The 25764-nt window shown below is 40.2% G+C and overlaps 1 protein-coding gene across 1 annotated transcript in view; it reads right to left on the bottom strand.

Moving 5' to 3' along the window:
• EBF2 (EBF transcription factor 2) overlaps positions 1–25764 on the bottom strand; it is a 222376-nt gene that overhangs the window by 22358 nt on the left and 174254 nt on the right. Inside the window, exons 9-13 of the mRNA XM_027549951.1 lie at positions 25437–25567; positions 24375–24501; positions 4210–4298; positions 1960–2025; positions 1137–1314 (exon numbers count right to left, since the gene is read on the bottom strand). Of these exons, the coding sequence (XP_027405752.1) occupies positions 1137–1314; positions 1960–2025; positions 4210–4298; positions 24375–24501; positions 25437–25567 (591 nt within the window). The remainder of the gene's footprint in view (positions 1–1136; positions 1315–1959; positions 2026–4209; positions 4299–24374; positions 24502–25436; positions 25568–25764) is intronic.

The raw sequence follows: 25764 nt of genomic DNA on the forward strand, positions 1-25764 counted from the left end.
CCCACATTTCTGTAAGAAGAACTTGCCCTGGGCATGAGAGTGAGGAATTCCCTTGTAATGGATGAATAAAATTAGAAGTAAAATGATCCCAAAGTTAGGGATATCAGCAGAAACATTTACTCCTTTTAAAAAATGACTTATGATAAATGTAGCACCTTAATGAAATCAATCTCAGTGACTAAAATCTTTACACAATATGTTTTACATATGAAAGCACAGTTAGCTGTGTTGCTGTCTATATATATTTGTATCTATGTATGTGTGCGCTCAGCCACTAAGTTGTGTCTGACTCTTTGTGACCCCGTGGACTGAAGCTTCCAGGCTCCTTTTTCCATGGAATTTCCCAGGCAAAAATACTGGAGTTGGTTGCCATTTCCTCCTCCAGGGGATCTTTCGCAACCCAGGGGTCGAACCTGCATCTCCTACATCTCCTACATTGGCAGGCGGATTCTTTACCACTGAGCCACCTGAGTTTCCCATTTATTTGCATACATTTGTATATATTCATATATGAGATAATATACAAACAGAGGTTACCAAACAAATATAAGCCACCCACCCTTGGTACTAGTAATTTGGGTGCAGGTAACAATAATGGCAATAACTCTGCTTCTTTCCATTATTCATTTTGATGATTACAATAACAGAAGTGTACATTTTATTCAAATAATACCTGTATATCTGGCTGCAGTAAGCCTAAACTCTTCTAAATTCATAATACTTCATCGTATCTTTAAATATTTCCATTGAAGTATTCTACCTGGTACTTAAAAAGCTGAAACTCTAACACTACATCTAATGTTGAGATAATCCAATCACTGCATTGCTTATCTGGGACACATTTTCTTTTTTTTTGAGTCGTGAGACAAGTAAAGTGTTTATTAGGAGGAAAACAAGTATGGAGAGACACACAGGCGGGCTCAGACAGAGAGTTGCACCCTCTCTGGTACTTTGAATCACTTTGATGGAGCATTTTTTCTGGGTTTCCTCAGGCAATCATTTTGATTTGTCTGGTTGTGAGTAGGACACACTCTTTTCATGACATAAGAATCAAACATTCACTTCTTTCAACTCCAGCAGAGCCAATCTTTTAAATGCATAAGATGTTTGTATTTTGAGTCTGAGAAAGGCAGTACCTTGATTGTTTCCCTGTGTTGACTCTGAGATGCTGACCCCGAGCTGGCTGCCATAGGAATTGATGCCCATCATGCCACTGTGAGCCGGGGAGCTGGAGAGAGCTGGGATCTGGCTGGGATTCCTGGGGACACTGTAGAGGGCTTCAGCGATGTCCGCGGCTCGCTTCAAAATGATGTCCTACAAAATGGCAGGTGGAGGTGAGTGTTTGTATTGAGCAACAGGAGTCAAACTATACTCAATATTTTATAATAATCTGGAAGGAAAAATAATCTGAAAAAAGATATATATGTGTGTATATACCTGAATCACTTTTCTGCACACCTAAAACTAACACAACATTGTAAATCAGCTGTGCTGGCAGGTGTGTGTTCAGTTGTGCCCAGCTCTTTCTGACCCCATGGACTGTAGCCCACCAGGCTCCTCTGTCAAGGGATTTCCCAGGCAAGAATACTGGAGTGGGTTGCCATACTCTCCTCCAGGGGATCTTCACCACCCAGGGATCGAACCCATGTCTCCCGTGTCTCCTGCACCAGCAGGTGGATTCTTTACCATTTGAACTATCAAGTGAGGAATTGGGCTTAATCAACTACATAAACTATGTGAAAAAAGCGAGTTGCTCAGTTGCATCTGACTCTTTACAACTCTTTGCAACCCGCCAGGCTCTTCTGTCCATGGAATTCTCTAGGCGAGAATACTGGAGTGGGTAGCCCTTCCCTTTTCCAGGGGATCTTCCCAGCCCAGGATCAGTATACTTGAATTAAAAAAAAAGAAAAGAAAAGAAAAGAATCAATCTCAAGAGAGTGTGAGATGTGAACTTCTAACCTGGTTATTGTGTGGTGTTCCATAGAGCGCCTCCACCAGATCTGCCGCTCTTTTCAATAGCATTTCCTGGAAAAAGAAAAGAAAGCTGGATATCAGCAAAGGTAAAACCTCAACTGGCCAACACAAAGGAAAATTACCTACAAAAATCAAAAGTCCGGGTATCCCCCTAAAATGTAAGTCACTAGCCATGATGTCTTCTATTCACTTTGACAGGTAGAAAATAAATAATAACACATATAAACTCCTCTATACATATGTATCTGCATGAAATTCATCTCACTGAAAAGGCTCCATAAAGAGCTGGCCTACCAAGACAAAAAGCAACCAGATTAAGGGTGGAGTTGGTTAACATTAGTAATGTCATGGGAGTTCCATTAAAAACTACTTTCAGACTATTCCATTAAAAAAAATCTGGTACTCTAATTAACCAAATATTCTCAAATTGATTGACTGGCCTGAGTCAAACCGCTTGCCAAGGAGTTGTCCAGAGTCCTGAAATGATCTTGGCAATGCCTTCTGCAAAATTTTACTCTAATAAAGATGAATTCTTTCAATAATATTTCCCCCTGTTCACTTTAACCAGAGAGAATTAGTAATCAGTAATCCCTTTCCTCTCATTGTGTCTTTTCCACCTCCTGTTTTTAACAGCCTTTTAAATTGCTATTAACCTACTTTCCAGATATCATCTAATTTAATGGGGGGGCTGGGGATTTTTCTGAGAGGAAAATAAAGGTGCAATGGAGCAGCAACTGCAGTACTTGAATTTCACTCACTACAGAAAAGAGAAGATGGAATTTTGTAATGTTTGTGCTTTAAGGGCAAATGTAAATGTTGAAACTTCATAATTTCTCATTAATCAATACCTAATAAACTGATGTGATTTTAAATAAAGAAAGTGAAAATAATGGGCCAGATATACAATAGAATTTTTGTGAGCAAGTTCATTTAAAAGGGATACATTTTTTTTTCAATTTTATTTTATTTTATTATTATTTTTTAATTTTATTTTATTTTTAAACTTTACATAATTGTATTAGTTTTGCCAAATATCAAAATGAATCCATCACAGGTATACATGTGCTCCCCATCCTGAACCCTCCTCCCTCCTCCCTCCCCATACCATCCCTCTGGGTCGTCCCAGTGCACTAGCCCCAAGCATCCAGTATCGTGCATTGAACCTGGACTGGCATCTCGTTTCATACATGATATTTTCATTTTATAGAAATTTGTTAATATATGGGTGTTTTTCATTTCCATGAATATCTGTGTATGTACTGGGCCCTCAGTGAATACTTGATTGTGGATTAATATGTCCCTGTAATAATGGGTAAATAAAATTACATTTAAATAAAAATGAATTGGAACTTACACTTTCAGACAATTTTTCAATTATTTATTTTTCATGAAGTTGGCAGTGTTTTATAAGTTGAATACTCACAGGTCCAAATTTTCAGATTTTGTATTTGCTCAGAGATTCATCATAACATATTCCATAGTTAGTAGATATTTTATGAGCATCTTGTACCTCAAGCTTAGCCCAATTTCAAGGCCTAACTTAATTTTTATTATATTTTATTTAACCCAATACATGCAAAATATTATCATTTCAACATGTAATTAATGAGACAGATTGTATTCTTTTTTTTTCATACTAAGTCTTTTCAATCTGGTGCATGTTTTATAGTACATCTCAATTTGGACTAGCTTCATCTTATAGGCCCAACAGCCCAGCAAGCTGGGAGTTACTATATTGGACGTTGAAAGTGTAGTTTCTCTTGTAAAAAACATTATATAGTAATATTATAATATTTATAGAGTATACACCTCCAGAAATTATATGCTCCTTTATTTACTGATTCCCCCCAGCTTTTTTTGAGATATTATTGACATACAACATGTGTAAGTTGATACTACAAAGCATGATGATTTGAGCCACATGTATACTGTGAAATGATTACTACAATAATGTTAGTTACCACCTCCATCCCCTTCACAGTAATTACCTTTTTTGTTTTCATTTTGTGGTGATAATTGTTAAGACCTATTCAAGTATACAATATAGGATTATTAACTATAGTTACCATGATGTACATTAGATCCCCAGAAATCACTCATCTTAGAACTGAAAGTTTGTATGTCGGACAAGGGATGCCTAACTTAATTTTAAAGAGACCTAAGTCTCTAGGTTTATCTAAGTTTACTGAAATTTTACAAGAAGGTTTTCACATGTCATTTTCCAAAGTGTATTACCTTAGCTAATCTCTCAGGATCTCCAGGATGTCTTGGGATGACCTTCTGCAGTCTCTGAAAGCCATAGTCTATGGTGGGTTCATTTAATGCTGAAAAACAAAAGTCCTCTTCTTGAGGATGTAAACTGGCCATAGAGCAAGGTATCTGGTTAAGTCTGCTATGAATAATAGAAAGGTTCCGATATTATCTTTCTAAGAATTGACACAGTTGTTTCAATCAACTAAGGATTTTTGCTATTGACATTGGTTAATTCACATTTATAAGTTTAGAATTAATAGTAATTTAGTCATTAGAATGATGCCTCAAATGTCAAGATTATTATAATTACTTTATCATTTCTGCCTTCAGTGCACACACTTATCATTCTTTGCTCACTCTCAACTACTCAGAAACATTACACAATCAATCATATCCCATCCCAGTTTCTTCTGAAGACAATAAAGTATTAATACCTTTCCATGCAATGGCACCCCACTCCAGTACTTTTGCCTGGAAAAATCCCATGGACGGAGGAGCCTGGTAGGCTGCAGTCCATGGGGTCGCTAGAGTCGGACACGACTGAGCGACTTCACTTTCACTTTTCACTTTCATACATTGGAGAAGGAAATGACAACCCACTCCAGTGTTCTTGCCTGGAGAATCCCAGGGATGGGGGAGCCTGGTGGGCTGCCATGTATGGGGTCGCACAGAGTCGGACACAACTGAAGCGACTTAGCAGCAGCAGCATGCCTTTCCTTTCTTCCCTCCTTGCCTTTTCCCCAATGTCTCATCATCTAGTAATTCTTCCCCTAAATATCACTTTTTCTTAATTATGTTCTTAAATATTTATATTTATACATCTATAAATCTTTTGTGAGTTTACAAAACTCTGTTCTTATGCATAATATGATTCCAGAATTTTCAATTACATTTTGTTACACGTACATTCACTTCATGTCAGGCTCCATCAGGTACTGCAAGTTCCATAAGAGCAGAACTCACATGTACTTTGCTCCTGTGTTCTCATTGTTAGAGACAGTGCCTGGCACATAGCTGGCACTTACTGTCAGCAATTGTGAAATGAGTGAGACAGTGAATGAATGAATGAAGGACTTATTTCAGCACTTCTACTATGCTAAAGAGTTTTGGGGGACTGATTCCTTTATCCTTTGTCTTTCTTCCTCTCTTTCTTTACTTTTTAAAAGTTTGGTTGCTTAAATTTTATGGTTTTAAAATTAATACGTGATCAAAGTAAAGGAAAAAGATAGAAAGGATAAAATAATAATCACCTCCACTCCCATTAGGCAGCAGTAAACACAAGAGGGTGTATTTTCTTTTTAATCTTCCTTTTTGCATATATGTTCTATGAATATTTGTTGCTATCATTTGAATTCTCAAAGCAACACTTTTTCTTTAAAGAAATTATTAAAATTTTTAAATACAGAAGGAAAAATAACATCATCCATAATCTCATAATTTTAGAGATGATCTGGGTTAACATTTTTGTATATATCCTCCAAGATTTAAACACACACACATACTAAAAATTATTCAGAGACATACTATTCACACTGTTACATAACCTACTTTTTATTCATTTAACAATATATCAAACTTTTCCCCAGGTTATTAAATATTCTTTTATAACATTATTTAAAATTTGTGCATATTTTTTCCATGACATGGTCTGTAATTTATTTAAATGGCTTCCTAATGTTTGGTATTTAACATGGTCCTAATTTCTCACTATTATAAAAATCAGAGCAATAATTATCCTTTGTGCATAACTTTGATTATTTCAATTGGAAAATTCCAAGAACTAGAATTACTAGACCAAAAATTATGATTCAGATTTAAGGCCTTGGCAATCCACTTCAGTACTATTGCCTGGAAAATCCCATGGACAGAGGAGCCTGGTAGGCTACACGGTCCATGGGGTCGAAAAGAGTCGGACACGACTGAGCGACTTCACTTTCACTTACACATACTGTCAGGTCACTCCTTAGAAGAATATATAAATTTATACTCCCTCCAGCAGGGCATGTGGTCATTTAAACTTATTTCTTTATTCATCAGTGAGATTGAAGAGTTTTTTCTTATACTTGCTGAACATTTTGATTTCTTCTTTTATGAGCTGCTTATTAATACTTTCTGTACTCATTTCTTTTGAGAAATAGGCCTTTTTTAACTTGTAAAAACACTTTACATGTTAATATTTTTAACATTCTATCACCATGTTACAATAACATATCCAAATTTGTTCTTAGGTATTATAGGTAGAAAGACCATCCCAGCTCCAAGATCTGGCAAATACACACACACGTGGGTCAGGGGGTATTTGTGTATACATAACTATAAATATACGAAATCTTTAGGTCTACCAGTAAAATGTGTACTGCTCACTATTTAGGTAGCAAGTTTTTTTTTTTTTTTTGCTATGTATTTCATTGTCTGTTGATTTTATTGTGAATATGATTACTCCCTCATCACATTTTCTACGAGTTTTACTAGCACCTAGAAAAACTTTGGTTTTTATGTGTCTGCATAGGCAGTGTGCGAAGGGTAGTGTGTGGCAGTATATGGTATAGTCATTAAGAGAATCAGCTTTAGAGTCAAGTGGATCTTGGGTTTGAATCCAGCTCTACCATTAATTTCTGTGAGCTTCTGTTTAAAATCTAGTTCATGGGTTTGCTGTCAAAATTAAATGAAACAGTGTATATCATGTTCCCAGTACAGTTCTTTGCAATAAAAGATTGTAACCAATGGTAACCCCTGACAAATGTGTTTTTTTCCAGTTTATTCTTAGGCTTGAACATTCAGAGCATCTACACTTCATGATCAGCTTGTCTTCTTTTGATAAGTATATTAATTCCATTTAGTTCTCTTAATGTCATCCTTGTATTGGCTGAAACTTCCCAAAAAGTATCTGAAAAAAGGATGATAGTGGATATTCTTGCTTTTTGTCCCCCTTTAAACGGGAATGACACACTTCCATACCAAATGTGATATTGGATATTTGAGATAAATATTAGTTATCATTTTTAAAATTTATTTATAAATATTATATATCATGGGCTTCCCTGGTGGCTCAGACAGTAAAGAATCTGCCTGCAATGCAGGAGAACTGGGTTCAGTCCCTGAGTTGGGAAGATCTCCTGGAGAAGGGAATGGATACCCACTCCAGTATTCTTGCCTAGAGAATTCCACAGACAAGAGGAGCTTGACAAGCTATATAGTCCATGAAGTTGCAAAGAGTTGGACACGACCAAGTGACTAACATTTTCACTTTAGTTATCATGCTTTGATAAGGGCTTTTATCAGAAATTCTTAGAATTTTAGAAAATTACAATCATATGAAATCTCCAGGCTCCTCCCTCCATGGGATTCTCCAGGCAAGAATACTGGAGTGGGTTGCCATTTCCTTCTCCAGGGGATCTTCCCAACCCAGGGATCGAACCTGGGTCTCCCACATTGCAGGCAGACGCTTTAACCTCTGAGCCACCAGGGAAGCCCCCCTTAGAATATATTTCTCAATATTTCACAATTAAATGGCAACTCATGGATGCAGTATATAATTTGCTTAGTATATTTCTGAATGCAATTCATTAATATTTTCTTATGATTGCTGGTGTGGGGATGAAATCAATTACATCACTGAGAATGGCACCTGGCACATTCTGAGCCCTCAACAAGCATCTGTTACTTTTATTATTGCTGGTATTTGTGTGCCCATATTAATAACTGGGATACTGTGCATGGTGTATTTGGCTTCTGATTGATTTTTATTTTATACCCACTTTGAAAAATAAATTGAGAAGCTTTCTATATTTTATCCTATGTACTATAAAATTTATATAGCATGGGTAGTATCTCTTGACTAAAAGTTAGAAAGAACCCCAGTGAAATTGTTCTTTTCAAAGTCACCAATAACATCGCAGCCAAACCAAGAGGAACTTTTCCATTCTTACCTTAAACTCAAGTTAGCATTTGACACCACTCTCCTGCTGGCAATATGTCCACTCACTGACTTTCCTGAATGCACATTGCCCTGTTTCACCCTACCACTCTAGTCATGCCGTCTCAGCCTACCTTGAGGACTGCTCTTCCTCTGTCCATCTGATGCTTCTTGTTGCCAAGGCAACAAGAAATGCTGATGTTTCTTGTGGCCAAGGCAGTCTTCTGCTTGCCTATACCTTCTTCCTCAGCAACCTCATGAGTGCCCACATGATTCCCATGTCAAGCTACATCCTGTCACAAATCTTTATCTGCAGTTCAGGTAACTTGCCCAAGAGTCAGCCTTATTTTTCCAAGTATTGGCTGGAAATGTCCACATGGATGGCTCATAGACTCCTCCCATTCAAGATACTGCAGTCTCATGTTACTGACACCACATAGCCATCAGCCATCAAAAGGTCATGCATTTCAGGCTTCCCTGGTGGCTCAGTGGTAAAGAATCCACCTGCCAATGCAAGAGGCACAGGTTCAATCCCTCATCTGGGAAGATCCCACATGCTGCAGAACAACTAAGCCTGTGCACCACAACTATTGAGCCTGTGCTCTGGAGCCTGGGAGCTGCAACTACTGAGCCCCTGTGCCACAGTTACTGAAGCCTGTACGCCCTAGAGCCCACCCTCTGCAACAAGAGAAGCCACTGCAATGAGAAGTTCACGCACTTCAACTAGAGAGTAGCCCCCACTCACTGCAACTAGAGAAAAGCCCGTGCAGCAATGAAGACCCAGCACAGCCAAAAACAAAATATAATACATAAAATTATTTTTTAAAAAGAAATCATGCATTTCATTAAGGTTTTAAATGTTTTAGCATAAATTTTATTATAGTATTTGCTTAAAATTTCTAATCTCCTATTTATGACTCTCCACACGGTAACCCCACCACCGACACCAACTTTGTTACACTTTCTGAACAGTCCTATTTCTAATTTTGTCTTCCTTTAGTTCCAAAGAGAATATCCTAAGATTTCTAGGTGATTGAGTATTAAATTGTTAATTATTTATTCTAATTAATTGCACTGGATTAAAAAAGGTGGTGTATAGAATATCTGCCTTTTGGAATTTATTAAGTTTTTTTGTGAATTCATATTAGTCTTGTCTGTGTTCCATGGGAAATGCTTTAAATGTATTATTTAATATATCTTTTTGATCATATTATTTAACATATTTTCTACATAATTGCTGCTATAAATTTACCCTTCCACATGCTCCTTGTATGTCTAATAGGTTTTTAATGTATATATATTTTCTCTAGTGACTAGGAAGATGAACACTCTATTTTAATTTAGAATAGTACCTCTGACTTTCTCTGAAAATATTTTGCTTTTCCTAATTGCTTGAGTCTATGGAGCCCCTCCACATATACAAAATGTTGCTTACCTTTAATTCCTCCACCTCATTCTGCCTACCTTTACATTTTTGTTAATGGTTTATCCTCCTCAGCTAATATTCCTATTACTAGATTTTCTATGATCTGTCTCTTTTAGACATTAATTTCCATATTTCTGTTAAACCATGTCCTCATATTAACAATAATTCAGATACTGTATGTTTAACCACTTTTTCTGCTAACCAGTGGTCCTGTGGAACCATAACTTTTCCATTCTTGACTGATCCAATTCTCCAGAAGTCAGGTTATTTTAGCAGGAATAAGAATCGAATTCTGTCAGGGCCCTTGAAATAAGAGAATATCTTTCTGTCTTCCTCACACATTAATGACACTTTCTCTGGACACAGAATTTTTGAGTATTCTTTTTGAATTCTAGATCAAGTTTGTGCTGTGTCCCTTGTCCTCACTCTGAGGGGGGCACCTGGGAGGTTTTGTCAGGGTTCTCCCTGATTTCCTGGCTCGCCTCATCTGTTCCCATGAGCAGAATGTCACATCCTCCAACACAACCCTGCCTGCATGCAGAGGGACACAGAATCTCTAGCATTGTGATGAGACCAGTTTAGCTTCACACACAAATACCAGGTCTCCCTTAGTTTTATGCTTTCTTGAAAATATCCTTCAATAAATTGTGGATGGGGGCCAATTAAACACTTGTACTCATATTACCGGGGCTTCCCAGGTGGCACTAGTGGTTAAGAACCTGCCTGCCAATGCAGGAGACACAAGAGACACAGGTTGATCCCTGGGTCCAGAAGACCCCCTGGAGGAGGGCATGGCAACCCACTCCAGTTTTCGTGCCTGGAGAATCCCATGAACAGAGGAGCCTGGCGAGCTACAGTCCATAGGGTTGCAAAAGAGTCAGACACGACCGAAGCAACTGAGCACAGACATACGCACTCATATTACCATCTCACCCAGAAACACATGTAAGAATAGCTGTGGGTGTAATTGAATTATTCCATAAACTGTTTTTTCCCTGCTTAACACTATAATGTCAGCAATTTCTGAAGACTTTTTCTTTAATAAGAGGATTTTTAGTGGCTATAATATTCAACAATGAAAATTGTTATGATAGCTGTTAGAATGTACTGAAGGCTTACTATGTTACAGGCATTATGTTAATGCATTTTACATATATTAGCTCATTTAATCCTCATTACAACCCTATAACATGCATTTTATCCCTATTTTAAATGCAGCTCCAAGGTGGTGCTAGTGGTAAAGAATCCACCTGCCAATACAGGAGACACAGGTTCGATCCCTGGCTTGGGAAGATCCCCTAGAGAAGGGAATGGCAACCCTCTCCAGTGTTCTTGCCTGGAGAATTCCAAGGACAGAGTAACCTGGTGAGCTACAGTCCATGGGGTCACAAAGAGTCAGACATGACTGAGCAGCTAACAACAGCATGCTTACACCACGCTGACCATAAAGTAAGGGAACAACCCATAAGATAGAGAATCTAGCCACCCCCAACCAAGGTCCCCACTTCTCCATGACTGTCCTTGTCCCTTCCGTCCCATCTTCATTGTTACCAAATTCTCGCCCCCTCTCAGAGAAGCCCTAGGTCCTTCCTGCTGCTCACAGAGTAATCTGCTAAAGCTGGGCTCTAATTAGCACACAGAATGCTTTCTCTTTCATAGACTCTATTTTTATATAACTTTATTTATTTATTTTTGGCTGTGCTGGGTCTTCGTTGCTGCATGGGCTTTTCTCTAGTTGTGGCGAGCAGGGGCTACTCTCCAGTTGTGGTACTCAGGCTTCTCATTGTGGTGACTTCTCTTGTTTCAGAGCACAGGCTGGAGGGCACGAGGGCTTTGGTAGTTGTGGCTCCCGGGCTCTAGAGCACAGGCTCAGTAGCTGTGGCACACAGGCTTAGTTACCCCGAGGTGTGTGGGATCCTCCTGGACCAGTAATTGAACCTGCATCTCCTGCATTGGCAGGCAAGGTCTTTACCACTGAGCCACCAGGGAAGCCCTCTCTTTTGTAAACTTTATCACACAGTTGTACCCACTGTTGTCCCTCTTAGATGAAAACTACCAGGACACCAGGGTGATGTCTGGTTTATCTCATCTGCCCACTTGTCCAGGCTCCTCATCTACATCAGAAACAGCAGGTGCTCCTGACCACATGGAATTAGCAATTCACATTTTAAGCTGATGAAGCAAAATAGACATACTATCTCTTTCTCATGTTGAGTGTTTTCTGGAGGCCCCTGCCAGACTTCCTAGGCATATGCTATGGATGGGTTCTGTGTGTATCCAAGATGAGAAAGATGGTGAAATACACTGTCGTGTATATCTATATGGACAGGGAATAATCACACGGATGTGTGTGTGAGCACACACACAGCATGCCACTTTAGTGAAATTTTGAAGTAAAAATCATGAAGCCCAAACTGTTTAGTCAATACCGAAGTGTAAGAAGAAAAATCAGTCAATCCCTCAAGAGTTCAGCCTTCAAAACCTCAGGGTTGGGAACCTCCCTCGTGGTCCAGTGGTTAAGACCATGCCTTCCAATGCAGGGTGTGAGGGTTCGACCCCTGGTCAGGGAACTAAGATCCCACATGCCTCTGGGCCAAAAAGCCAGAAACAATACTGTAACAAATTCAATAAAGACTTTAAAAATGGTCCACATCTTAAAAAAAAAAATCAGGGTTGCATTGAACAGTTTTTATTCTGGGTCCAAACTCACTTCCCATTGGACCAGCTGTTTTGCATCCTATCACTTCAGCCTAACCTTGAGTCCCAGCTTTTCCCGCTCCCCACCTCCCTCGGTGTTCTCTGACTTTTCAGTCCTGTTGCGAGCCAAGTAAACCTCAATTAACTAATGAGGTGCCCAAGACCAGCCCCAAGACTGTCTCTAAGGGCCAACAGATCATTAACCGCCATCATCAGTGTGAATTTACAGCCTCTGCTACCACATGGAGTGCGGGGGTGGTGTGAAGTCCTGCCAACCTCTTGGCTGAGAGGGACACAGAGAAAAGCTGGCAAGGCAAAAACAGAGTAAATTAAAAATAGGCTTCGATCTATAGGCTCTATTTATCTATGTCTTTCTTTGGTAACATTAACATTAAGGTAAAAGGTCAAATCCCCACTGAAATATAATTTATATTTACCTTTTATTAAATAATTATGGCATGGCATGAAGTTAAATATTACAGAAGCTAATCAAGGGGGAATTCAATAGAGAAAACTCAGACATGAGAATTTCGTCTTTGCTATACATAGAATGTCTTAATCCTCCACTGGGAGTCATCCGGGTTTGCTTAAGGAGTTTAATAATACACATTTCAACTGCCACAGAATCTAAATCCCATTTGGATCAGCCTTGGAAAAACTTTCATCAATACCTTGAGATTTCATAATGTTTCTCCTGAGAGCCTGGATCTTATGTGTCATTTCTCATTTTGATTGTGGGTATAATATATGAGGTTGCTTACATATCTTTGACCCAATGAATAGATATAAACCATAAGCAATGTGTGAAGGGTTTCTTTATAAAGTAAATAGTATTTAACTAAAAATATCTACTGGGAACCACTCATTTAAAAAAAAAACTGGCTGTTGCTCAATATTAATTTTCCCAAAGGGTTAGTGAGATGGATAAATTCTATATGATTGGTTTTTTTCCTTAACAGGAGGCATGGAGAGCAGATAATACTTACCCCAGTTTTTGCCTCTACTTAAGTTTCCCAGAAATAGAGGTTCTTCGCATGGCCAACATGGAAAGGGGACTCCTGGTTAGAATTCTGGTCTACCCTCAACAAAGACAGCATTGACTTCGCAGGCAAGTGGTCATTTCTGCCTTTGACCAGTAAAAGTACTGACCACCAAGATGGAATAGCAAGGGCTGATCAAGTTCCCTTGCAGAAATTTGAGAGGAGACAAGTAAAATGAGGGGGCAAGGAGATCTGAGTACTCTGTCAGGCTGCGACTCTGGGATGTTGATCTCAGTTACAGCTTTCTTCATTAGTAAGTCTTCAGTTGGCACCTAGGATCATCATGGAGCCTACAGATGGCCAATAAGAGGCTGACAAAAGTCTAGAAAGTCTGAGCCTAGTTGTCTGTCTGCATCTGTGTGTATCCATCTGCAGCAGAGGGTCTTCACTTTCATCACAGAGCCCACAGGCCCCTGAGGGGTCCAGGCCATAGAATTAAAGGATTCTTCCAGCCCTGACTCTAAATCTCAACCTTCTCCAATAATTAAATAAAGCAATGGAAAAAGAATCTTGCTCAATAAACCTCAAATCTATGTAATGTGGCTGCCAGGCAAGTACCAGATCAGAAAATGGACTTTGAGATGCATGCACAAGAGAAAACCTGCTTGAGGAACTTCTCTCCATGGATAACCAACAAGGACCTACTGGATACCACATGGAACTCTGTTCACTGTTATGGGGCAGCCTGGATGGGAGGGGGGTTTGGGAGAGAATGGATTCATGATTATGTATCACTATGTCCCTTTACTGTTCACCTGAAACTGTTACAACACTGTGAATCAGCTATACCCCAATACAAAATTAAAAGTTAAAAAAAAAAATAAAAAGAATACCTCTCCATATGGTGCTCATCTAAGACAGTAACTCTCCTTTGACAGGACAGGAAGGCATAAAACCCTTGCTTGGGGAGGAAATTTACATGCATGCAAACTAGCCCCTGCCTTCAAGCCCCCTTTAGGAAGTCTGTTCTGGTCTTCCCCCAGTGACTATATCTTCAAAGTGCTTTGATCTTATGCATTAATTCCTGTGAGGCTTCCCAAGTGGCGCTAGTGGTAAAGAACCTGCCTGCCAGTGCAGGAGACATAAGAGAATCAAGTTCGATTCCTGGGTCAGGAAGATCCTCTGGAGGAGGGCATGGCAACCCACTCCAGTACTCTCACCTGGAGAATCCCATGGACAGAGGAGCCTGGTGGGCTACAGGCCATGGGGTCAAAAAGAGATGGACACAGCTGAAGCGATTACCCACGCATGCACACGTGTATTTATTTCTGTGAGGTCTGCCTTGTTTGCGCTATGATTTTGGTTTCTCTCTCTTGCTCCCAATCCTCCCAATTTTCTCACCTATTCATCTATCATCTACCTTACTCCTCAGGTGTCCAACATTCAAGGCTATCTGCTCCCAAGGTCAATTTTTCATAGCATTTGATAGTGTGATAGAGAAAAATCTGTCCCTTGTCTGGGATCTGCCTTAATTCCTAACCTTGACCAACTCTACCACCTTCAAAGGCAGGTGGACTTTGGTTTATCTCTCTGCAAAAACAAAAAGTTGGATTAAATGTTTTCTCAGACCCCTTGTAAGTTCTTGCATTATGATTCTAAGACTATTACTTATTTGTTGCTGTTCTTCAGTCATTAAGTCATGTCTGAATCTTTGCGACCCCATAGCCGGTAGCCCCACCAGGCTCCTTTGTCCTTGGGACTTCCCAGGTAAGAATACCTGAGTAGGTTGCCATTTGCTTCTCCAGGGGATCTTCCTGACCCAGGGATCAAACTCTTACATCTCCTGCATTGGCACGCAGATTCTTTACCACTGACCCACCTGGGAAGTCCATTATTTATTTATTTGGTGAAAGTGAAATTCTTCGAGAAGTGGAGATGGGTGGAGTTGAAGCCATGGGCTGTTGAATTGTCTTTAACTTTTGCTACACTGAAATCTCTCCCTATATCCATCTGTTTCAATGTAGCAAAGGTTCAGTGTCACCAATTGTTAAAAAAAGAACAAAGATAATATAGGAACACATTATTAAGAAGTGGTACCTGCCTTTGTGGATATAGGAACAAGAACACGAGGTGAGAACCAGCAGTGCACAAGTGAAAGATTAGATGGAAGCCTCTGATATTTAATTTTAAATGAAATATTAATTTAATATTTAATTACGCTTTGGTTTCAAGAAAAACTGCAGCAGCAAGACAGATTGTTTGAAGAAGGGAGTAATATACATGGTTAAGGAGACAACTGTAAAAATTAAAGATAAATTTCAAGGGTAAATCTAAATGCCACCACGGAGCAGTTATGAATATGCTCTGCTCTCTGTAATATGTATTTAGAATATTATAGCTGAGAGCACCAGGCCATTAAGAGGCTGGGACGTCTCTAGCAAAACAACGGCCCCCTATTCTGGGGCTTCCAACGGAGACATCATTCCTCAGGCTCAGCCAAATGATGGATCCAAATTTTATAGGCGATGGGGGTGGAGGCAACTTCAGTAAAACTGCAGGTTACCAGGAGGGCTATTCATCCAACCTGTTTCTAGTGCAAACAGGGAACAATTGTACTCAGGCCAGTTTTTGATATCCGAATTGGGTATTTTTAACTAAAAATCAGATTCATTTCTTAAATGAGAATTTTTTTTTTCAGGATAATGCTATAGGGAAAAAAAAGAAATGTGATGTGGGTGAGCTATTAACATCTGAATCCAGTGTGCACATCTGTGCAGTGTGGCTCAGTGGAACCCCATGCCCAGCCCCAGGGAGGGGACTGTGCAGGGTATGATTTGGGGGGGCCATGGAATAACCTAGGCTTTTTGTTTCTCCACCCAACTGCTTCCTGATCTTGTCTACTTTCTCGTTGAGTAACACCTGCTCCCAAATAATGAACAGAGTAATCAAATACTTTGTTTGTGCTACAGTATTGGGTTGGCCAAAAAGTCCATTCAGGTTTTTCCACAAGCTATTTTTTCATGATATCTTATGGAAAAACCCAGAAGAACTTTTTGGCAAACCAATAAAAGATAAGGATTGTTTTGGGGAGGAGGTGAGTTGACGTGAATTGTTTGGTTTCTATAGGTGTCTCCATAGCCAGAAGCTTCCATATTCAACCACACACCTTGGGAAGCAGTTCTTTGGCCTGCACGTGAGCCAGCTGGGCCCAATCGGCTCTTCCTTTGAAAACTCATTTCCCTTCAAACCACTTGCAGAGAGCACACATGCTCTCTGGCTGCCCTGGCCTTCTCTGTCACCTAAAAACCCTGACTTCTAATCCAGACTCAGATATTAAAGGCATGATAAGGTGGGTCTTTCAAGAGTTCACCTTCTACAGTAGAGAACACATGCAAAAAAGTCTACTGTTGTTTACTCGTTAAGTCGTGTCCGACTCTTTGTGATCCTGTGGACTGGAGCCCACCAGGCTCTCTGTCCAGGGGATTCTCCAGACAAGAATACTGGAGTGGGTTGCCATTTCCTTCGCCAGAGGATCGAACCCGTGTCTCCTGCGTTGACAGACAGATTCTTTACCACTGAGCCACCTGGGAAGCCAGCAAAAAAGTCCACCCTTGATCAAACAGCAGTGAGGAAGGAAGCCAAAGAGAACTCATCATAGAAATTATGTATCCCACAGCCAAACACTTACAATAGTAAATTTTGTTCATATCTGTGTATTTCTATACAAAATATACTTGCATATCTACATTTCATATTCCCAGTGAGATAAATATCTTCCAATTTTTAGGTTAGAAAACTAACGTGAGGGACTTCCCTGGTAGCCCAGTGGATTAGAATCCACCTGTCAATGCAGGGGACATGGGTTTGATCCCTGGTCCAGGAAGATTCCACATGCTACAGGAAACTAAAGCCCATGCGCCGCAACTACTGAGCCTGTGCTGCTAGAGCCCAGGCTCCACGACAAGAAGCCCGCACGCCACAACTAGCAAAGACCCAGTACAACCAAAAATAAATAAATCAATAAATAAATTTTAAAAAGAAAATGAAGGCAAAGAATGGTTAGGGGATTTGTCATAAAATTTGGACTCAAATCCAGATCTCTAAACTCTGTCACTGACGGTCTTCCACTCCAGGGCTAAGTTCTCTCAAGTTTAATGACAAAGTGGAGTTCCATTCTCAAATGCCTTGCTACAGACCTCCTCTCTCTGCATCCTTAAGATGCAGTAACCATGGTTACCTGAAAAAACAAGTAACCGTGGTCTCACTGGGTACCCCCTACCAGGATTATTTTTCTCCACTGCTAGTTTCTCCAGCAAAGTCGGCCCATGGAGTAGGGGACCTCTCCCCGCTCACAAGCCTTGGTTGGTACCACCTCTAGGTCTCAAAGCAGACAGAGGCAGCGGGACGTTTCCTGATGAGCTGGATGCTCGCGTGGAGCTCTTGACTCTGAAGCAGCAAGCTGCACTTCAGTAAATCGTGGTGGTTGGAGGAAAATAGACCTTCCTACATGTGCGAAGAAAACGTGTTGTTTTTCAGAGCCCTGATGTTGTTTATGCGGTACTTGGCAGCAACAACCATGGGGAGCTGATTACTGCATTTTTGCCTAATTATACCAGGTAAGTCCCATCTGATAGGCTTGGGTTTATTGTGGTGGTGTGTCCTTGGATACGGAAACCATCAACAGTTGGACCACAATCCATAAGATGTGAGTGGTGGGGTGAGGGCTGAGGGAGGGGAGGTTTGCTGGAAATTTCCTGCCCACCTCCTGCTTTTGGAGTTTCTTTCTAGAAAGTTCCACATATGAGTAAATACTATTGTGTTTGTGGGGTAATGACTCAGTCTGAAAAGAACTGCCCCGTGTTGTCAAATACTTTACAAGCCAGGAAGTCACTGCAGCAGCCTGATGAGCAGGACTCAGCATTCCCAAACTCATTTCTTTGTTTAAAATACAGATTCTCAGACCCTCCCAAAAGATTAGAGTGCAATATGCCTGGAACAGGGTCCAGCATGATTGGTGTGTGTGTGCGTGCGTGCATACGTGTGCCCAGTTGTGTCTGACTCATTGTGACCCCATGGACTGTAGCTCACCAGGCTCCTTTGTCCATGGGGTTCTCCAGGCAAGAATACTGGAGTGGGTTGCCATTTCCTTCTCCAGGGAATCTTCCCAACCGAGCAATCCAATTCGACTCTCTTGCATCTCCAGAGACCATATTGTACATACAGTTTTTAAGCTTTTTTTTTTTTTTAATATATCACCAATGTCTTTCATGTAATTAAATATACATCCACAGCATTGCTTTTGGAGAAGGAAATAGCAACCCACTCCAGTATTCTTGTTTGGGAAATCCCATGGACAGAAGATACTGGTGGGCTACAGTCCATGGGGTTGCAAAGAGTTGGACACGACTGAGCGACTGAGCACCCACAGCATTACTTTAATATCTAAGTTGTTTTTCAGTATAAGGATGTTTTGTTATTTATGATTGTTTACAGTTTTTCAGTCCTGTTAACAGTGCTTCAACAGTGCTTATTAACAGTGCTTCAGAATAAACAACCTTCAGGCAAACTCAATTGTTTCCCAAGTATATATTCCTAAAAGTAGAACTGTTGGGTTAAAGGGTACATACATTTTCTTTTTTTAAGGCTAGTACCATCAGGTACTCTCCTGAGAGTGGAGAACTGTGTGTTAGAAAACCCCCACTTTCTTCTAATTTTGTCAACGTAGGTATTTTCATTTGTTTAAAAAAAAATCTTTGCCACCTTGATAGGAAAAAAAAATGTTATCCTGTAGTTGCCTTAATTTGCTTTTATTTGATTATTAATGTGGTTAGGATTTTTATAAACATGTTTATTGCTTGATTATATTCCTTCCTGAATTAACTCCTGATGTTCCTTACTAGCTTTTAGAGAGTTTTTCCCCCTTAATTTATAAGACCTCTAACATTCACTTGTTTATCCATAATGTATAACGTAGTGGCTGACAAAGAGTAGGCATAAAATGAACTTTGCTCAACAAGTAAATGAATTTTTTATGTGTAGGATAATATGTCATAGATAACAAATATGGTTTCAGTTTGTCCTTATCTTTTTGATTTAATAATTGAAACTTAGACATGCAAACATTTTCTTTTCATGTAATCACATATTTATGCTCAGTGGTTTCTGTCTTTGGGATCAAGCTTTTAGCAAGGCTCAAGAATAATAATTTTTTTAAATGCCTACATTAAAAAATTTTAATTAATGCCTACATTTAATTAAAATATTTAATTCAAGTATGCTTCATTTTGTGATATGAAATTAGATATATAACTTTTTAAAATGCTTAATTAGTTGGCCCCACACCATTTGTTAAAAATTCCATATTTTCCATTTTGACTTGAGATGTCTCCTCACCCATACAAATACTTCTGTATTTGTACTAGTTGTGTGCACAAAAACTGTTTATTTTTAAGTGTTTTCTTCTGTTGCATGACATTTCTGTGTGTTCCTGCAAAATCCCATATTCTTCTAATTACCGAAACTTAACATAGGTTTTAAAGTCTGGTAGGGCAAAGCCCTCTCATTTTTCAAAATGAGGGGTCCTATTTTAACACCTTTATTTTTGCAGGTGAACTTTTGTAAAGTTTTCCCCAAACATTTTGTTGGTCCTTTGATTGGCATTGTGTTAAATTTATTCATTAATTGACATCTTTACAATATTAAATCTTCCCACCTCTCCACCAGCTGGAAGTATTTTGTCCTTCCTCTGAACTCCCTCAGCACTTTATACCTTTTTAAAAAATCACTTTCTAAGCTATACCCACCCAATTTTTCAAACCTGAAACCTGAGTCACTCCCTCCCTTTCCTTCCCCAACCTTCACCCCATCCAATCAATCATCAAGTCCCGTCAATGCTACCTCCTAAATTTCATCCACTTCTGCCTGTCCCCACCACCAGCACTCTAGTCCAAGCTGCCATCGTTTCTGGCTGGGGCCACCACACTGGCCTCAAACTGACCTCCCTGAATCCATCCTAGGTTCCAAACCATTCTCTCTGCTGCAGCTAAAAGGCTCCTTGAAAAGGCAAATCTGACCATGGCACTCCCAGCTTTAAACTATTCCAATAGCTCCCCATGGCACTTGGGATGCAGCCAAACAAGCAGGTTCAACCTCTCTTCCAGTTTGAACCCAACCTCTCTTTCACATTCTTTCTTCCCCGTTCCTAGTTACCGTCAAATACATCCCACATTCTTTCCCACCCCAGGGCCTTTGCACGTACTGTTTCCTGTGTTTGAACTGTCCTTAACCTTCTCCATTGGCTTAAGATTCCTCTGATATATATCCCCAGCATCCTCTATCACTCATCACATTTGTAATTGCTTGTTCAAGTCAGCCTCCATGATGATAACACTAATAATACACACCTTTCCAATAATAAGCTATAGCTACTCTCTATGTCAAATGCTTTCCATGCACAGGTGTTCTACACCTGGCTTGTACCATTTTGTGAGAGCAGGTTGTTGACTTTTCAGGAATGCTGTGAGCCAGCTGATGTCATATTGGTAGTTTGAAATCAGCCCTGGTGACAGTACCTGCACCATGGAAATCAGCAAATACAACAGACCAAGGCAGGGCATGTTCAATTGATGCTTGCTTTAGGAATAAGTCAACCATGTCTCAGCACATAAGGAAAACAGAACTCTTTGCTGATGTGCATGCATGTTAAGTCACTTCAGTCATGTCCTACTCCTTGCTACCCTATGATGTGCCGACACTGCATTGCTAAACATAGGTCAGCAGGCAGGATAACCAGAGACCTGAGTCCTTGTTCTGACTCCACCTTGAATTGAACAGGCAAGTCATTTCTCCCTGGGTCTTAGCTTTCTCATCTGCAACAGATGGAGTTTGATCCAGTGTTCTTTGATGTCTTATTATCTTTAAAATTAGATTTACAGGTAACATAAAATCTATTATCTTTACTACTGTGTGGGCTCCTTTTCTTTTTTTTAAACCAAGCACTGTGTTTTCTGTGAATCATTTAGGCTCCTCTATTCTATCTGGCAAGTTCCTTCTTTACTTTTGAAATGTCACTCTATGGTCAGCTCCTCCAGAAAGCCTTCCTTGGTTTCCCAAAGTGGGCCACCCCTGCTCAGTGCTCCTATAGCCCCTTTTGGATTTATATCTCTTTTAGGACTCAGCATGACTATTATAATCTACAGGTGTCTCTCTCTCTCTCTATCTAGAACTGTAAGCTGCTAGAGGAACACTGATATTACTGACTTTGTGCCTTGAGTGATAATTTAGAGCTGATGTTTGTTTATTGAATATATAGATTACATGGTTACCTGGGTCCTATCTTCAGAACTTCAGATTTAATTAGTCTGGGATCCAGACTGAGCACTGATGCATTAAAGTGCAACCAAGGATGACAACCTCTGCTTTTGAAGGAATGTTATACATTTACACAGACACACACGTATGCACATGTAAACACATATGGCCCCAAACATCTATAGCCCCACTGAGTATTGCTTGTTTGTTACTTCGGAAGAGAATTGAGGATTAATTGCAATGCAGTTTTTATTCATCCTGCCTATCACCTTACAGGGCAGACCTGTCATCCATATTACAGTGGGTGCATTTGAGAAAGCAAAACTCTATGTGTGAAATGAAACCCATTCCTCACCTGACTCCAGGGACAGTCCAAGCTCCTGTTTCATCCTACCCACTGACCACTCCATTTCTGTGTCCTTCACAGGCTCCTCCTTGTTTTCCTGAGCCCTACACTTAGCGCTTCTGATGCACCTGCCATCTTTAGACCTCTTCCATCTTGTAGCTATACTCCTTTCCATGGCCTCTCATCCAGCCCAGTGGCTTTAAATCCCATCTGAATGCTGACTACTCCCTTGTTTGGCATCCTCAGAGTTTTCCCTTGCAAACCCCTTGTCCTACCTGCCTTTCCCACCTCATCTCCCATTGACTCCACTCCAGCCACACTGGCATTCTTGCTCTTCCCCAATGATGCCAGGCTTATCCCTGCCTCTCAGACTGTCATCTTTTCTCTGTCTAGGACATTTGCCCCCAACCGATTGACTGCCAGGTGCTATTCTAGCTAACAATGGTGAACCACACAGAAAACACAGCCCTGAGGAGGCCTAGGGACAGAGGAAATGTGAATGGACAGGAGAGGAGGTCAAAGAGATAAGGGGGGTAGGGACAGATTTCCACACCTGCGACACGTATCTTGGGATTCCCTGATGGCTCAAATGGTAAAAGAGTCTGCCTGCAATGCAGGAGACCTGGGTTCGATCCCTGGGTCGGGAAGATCCCCTGGGGAAGGAAATGGCAACCCATTCCAGTATTCTTGCCTGAAAAATCCCAGGAGGTGTCTGGCAGGCTACAGTCCATGGGGTCGCAAAGAGTTAGACACGACTGAGAGACTTCACTTCCCTTCAAAACACGTCTCTGCTCAATGTTCCTTTCTCAGAGAGACCCTCCCTCATTCTCTATCCCTTCCTTATCATTGTCTGAAATTATATCATGTATGTTCTGTGTTGACTGTCTCTGTCTACAGTAGGCAAGGTTTATTAAGATGGAGGGCTTTATCTTGCCCACTTTTATATCCCAGAGCCTAGAACTGTGCTAGCCCACGGTAGGCATGTAGTAAATGTCCATTTGAATGACTGAAAAAGCTGTATCCCTTTGGGAGCTAGAATAGTAAATATTTTATAAATATTTTATTGCAAGTAACCCAACCAAGACATGCCTATCTCAGGAGAGAAAACTCAATAACAAAATGTTAAACATATACCTAAAATCATCCTTTTCCTTCTACTCCTAATTGATTGCTAATCAAACAATTTACACTTAAATAATAATAGGAGGCTAAGTCCAAATGAGGAAGAAAACACTATAAAATAATATTATTAGAAATTTATAACAGGTCAGGTATATTTTCTTGATGATTTCTATACTTCTTTCCCTATACCTCTTATTTTTTTGTTCAGAGTAACAATATTCTGACTTCCCTGGTGGCTCAGTGGTAAAGAATCTGTCTGCCAATGCACAAAAAGCAGGTTGAATTCCAGGGTCAGGAAGATCCCCTGGAGGAGGAAATGGCAACCCACTCCAGTATTCTTTGCCTGGAGAATCCATAGACAGAGGAGCCTGACGGGCTACAGTCGATGGGGTCGCAAAAGAGTCAGACACAACTTAGGGACTAAACAACAATATTCTAGCAGGTCTCCCTGCCTTCAGCTGTTCCCCAACTAACTCAGGTTTCCTTTCCTGCTCTGCCTAGCTAAGTTCTAGTCTGAGTTCCATCTCATGGATCCCCACAGCTGTTGAACCAGCTTTTTCTTTCCTCCAGACATCAACTCACCTCATCCTCTGCGTCTTTGCACTTAAGACTCCCATAGGAGGAATACGCTTCCTTTTTCTCTTTGCCTATCCAAATCCTCCCATCCTTAAAAATGGTCTTCAGTATCATCTCCTCCTTGAACCCCATCCCTCTACTCTAGTTCATAGTAAACTCCCTTTTTGTGAAATTCATATTCCATTCTTTGGAAATACTAAACAATTTGAACACTCTTAATTCGCCAGCTGCTCTGTTGCCTTCTCCAATAGTTTCTAAATTTCCAAATAGGGACCATGTCTTCTATGTTATTGTACCTTCCACCTGGAAAAAAGTAGTAGATACAATGTAGGCGTTCAATAAATATTGAACCAATTAGATCATTTCTACTTTCATAAAGTTTTAATATAATTTGAATCCCTCTGCAGCATCATTAGGCAACTTTCCTGAATCCTTTTCAAGAAAATTTCGTTATAGCCAGCAACTCTGTCAAATATTTTATCTGATTTGTTTGGACAAAAGTCTATTCTAGCATGGTTCCAGCTGAGTTAAATTCATAAGGATGGAATCCTGAAATGAGCTGCCATGACCATTTCCCAGACTGTGCAGAAACTGCTTACATAAAACACAGCATTAGATCAACACATCCCCTTTCAATGCCTATGACCCAGCCCACTCTTGCCACTCCAGTAGAAAGACCTATAAACCTTAGAATGATTATAAAGTGGATAGGCTGGGAACCAGAGCAAAAGTGAACCAGGAACCACTCTCCCTTGGAATAATTTTCTTACCCACCTGTGTAAATGAACCTCCCTGGAGCTCCTTTGCAGAACTGTTTGGATTTGTAAGACAATGTCACTTCTACTACCCCAGGGATGTGCCGAGGAGGAGTCTGCACTCTGATGGCATGAGGAGTTATTAGCTGAGGAATGAATAGGCAGGGAAATAAAGTATTTAGTATACATTACCACGGATATACTGAACACAGAAGCCTCGTGCACTGCTGTCTCCCAGGGCAACCTGGTGCACTCACGGCACCCCTTGTGCCATGAACACCCTGTCCCTGTGTCTCAAGTGCTTCTGCCTCCTACCCTGGAATTACCTTTCAATCCAACCTGTCTATCCTTCTCTTCCTATTAGCCCAGCTCAAGTACCCGCCCCCAACCTCCTGTGTCCACCTAACCCCCATCCGTGTAGTCATTCCCTCCCCTAATTCCTACACTGCCATGACCTCACAGATGGATTTGGCAATTTCCATATCCAACTTAGCACTGTTATATATCTTTTTGTAACTTGTCTTGTTTCTTTCTCATCACAGTAGAAAAATTGGAAACTAGAGAAAAATAAAAAAATGTTACCATTGCATAACCCAGAGATAGCCATTATTCATCTTTGGCACATTTCCAGTACTTATCTAAGGATGTGTTATATAATCACATTTTACATCCATAGATACTGTTGTCCTGATTTTTTTCATTTAGCATTATATTGTAAGCATGTTCCCTTTTCCTGTGTAATTAGAAATCTTTCAAATATAATTTTAAAGTAAATGATGATACTTTATTTATTTAACCATTCTCCTAGTACCCAATGTCTAGCCAATTTCTAATTTTTCACAATTATAAACAATACTTATTACAGTGAATATTTCTTTTTAAGGGATCCATGCCTGCAGGAAATTGTGGCTTACATGTCTTTTAATCCCAGTACCCCACTTATAATAGGTACTCAGTAGTGTGTGTGTGTGTGTGTGTGTGTGTGTGTGTGTGTGTGTGTTCGTGTTGCTGACATTGCAGAATTACTAATTTCCCCAGATCAAAACAAAGGAAATCAGGGAAGTGAGTTGCCTTTGCCTACCTCACTCCATACAAGCATGGTCCCAAACACCACTTGGAGGCCATCAAAGAAGTTGTCCCCAATAATGATGACCATGGCTCCTCCAGTGGTCCAGCCTTCACTTGGGCTAATGGCTTTGATGCATGGAGTTGCTAAAAAGATAGGAAAGAAAAAGTCAAGTCTGTCTTTTGGTGGTTGAAGTTTGGAGTTCGGGGACTGACTGCTCTTGAAAGCTCTTGGTTATCTAAGAAGTTCAAGTTGAGCTTTGCTGACTTGCCGTCATTCCTTAATTGGTTGTTGGTTTTCACCAGGTCATTAAAGCCTAATGAGTTGACCACTATATATGAAA

Source organism: Bos indicus x Bos taurus, chromosome 8, assembly GCF_003369695.1.
Source record: "Bos indicus x Bos taurus breed Angus x Brahman F1 hybrid chromosome 8, Bos_hybrid_MaternalHap_v2.0, whole genome shotgun sequence".
NCBI classification, from domain to species: Eukaryota; Metazoa; Chordata; class Mammalia; order Artiodactyla; family Bovidae; genus Bos; species Bos indicus x Bos taurus.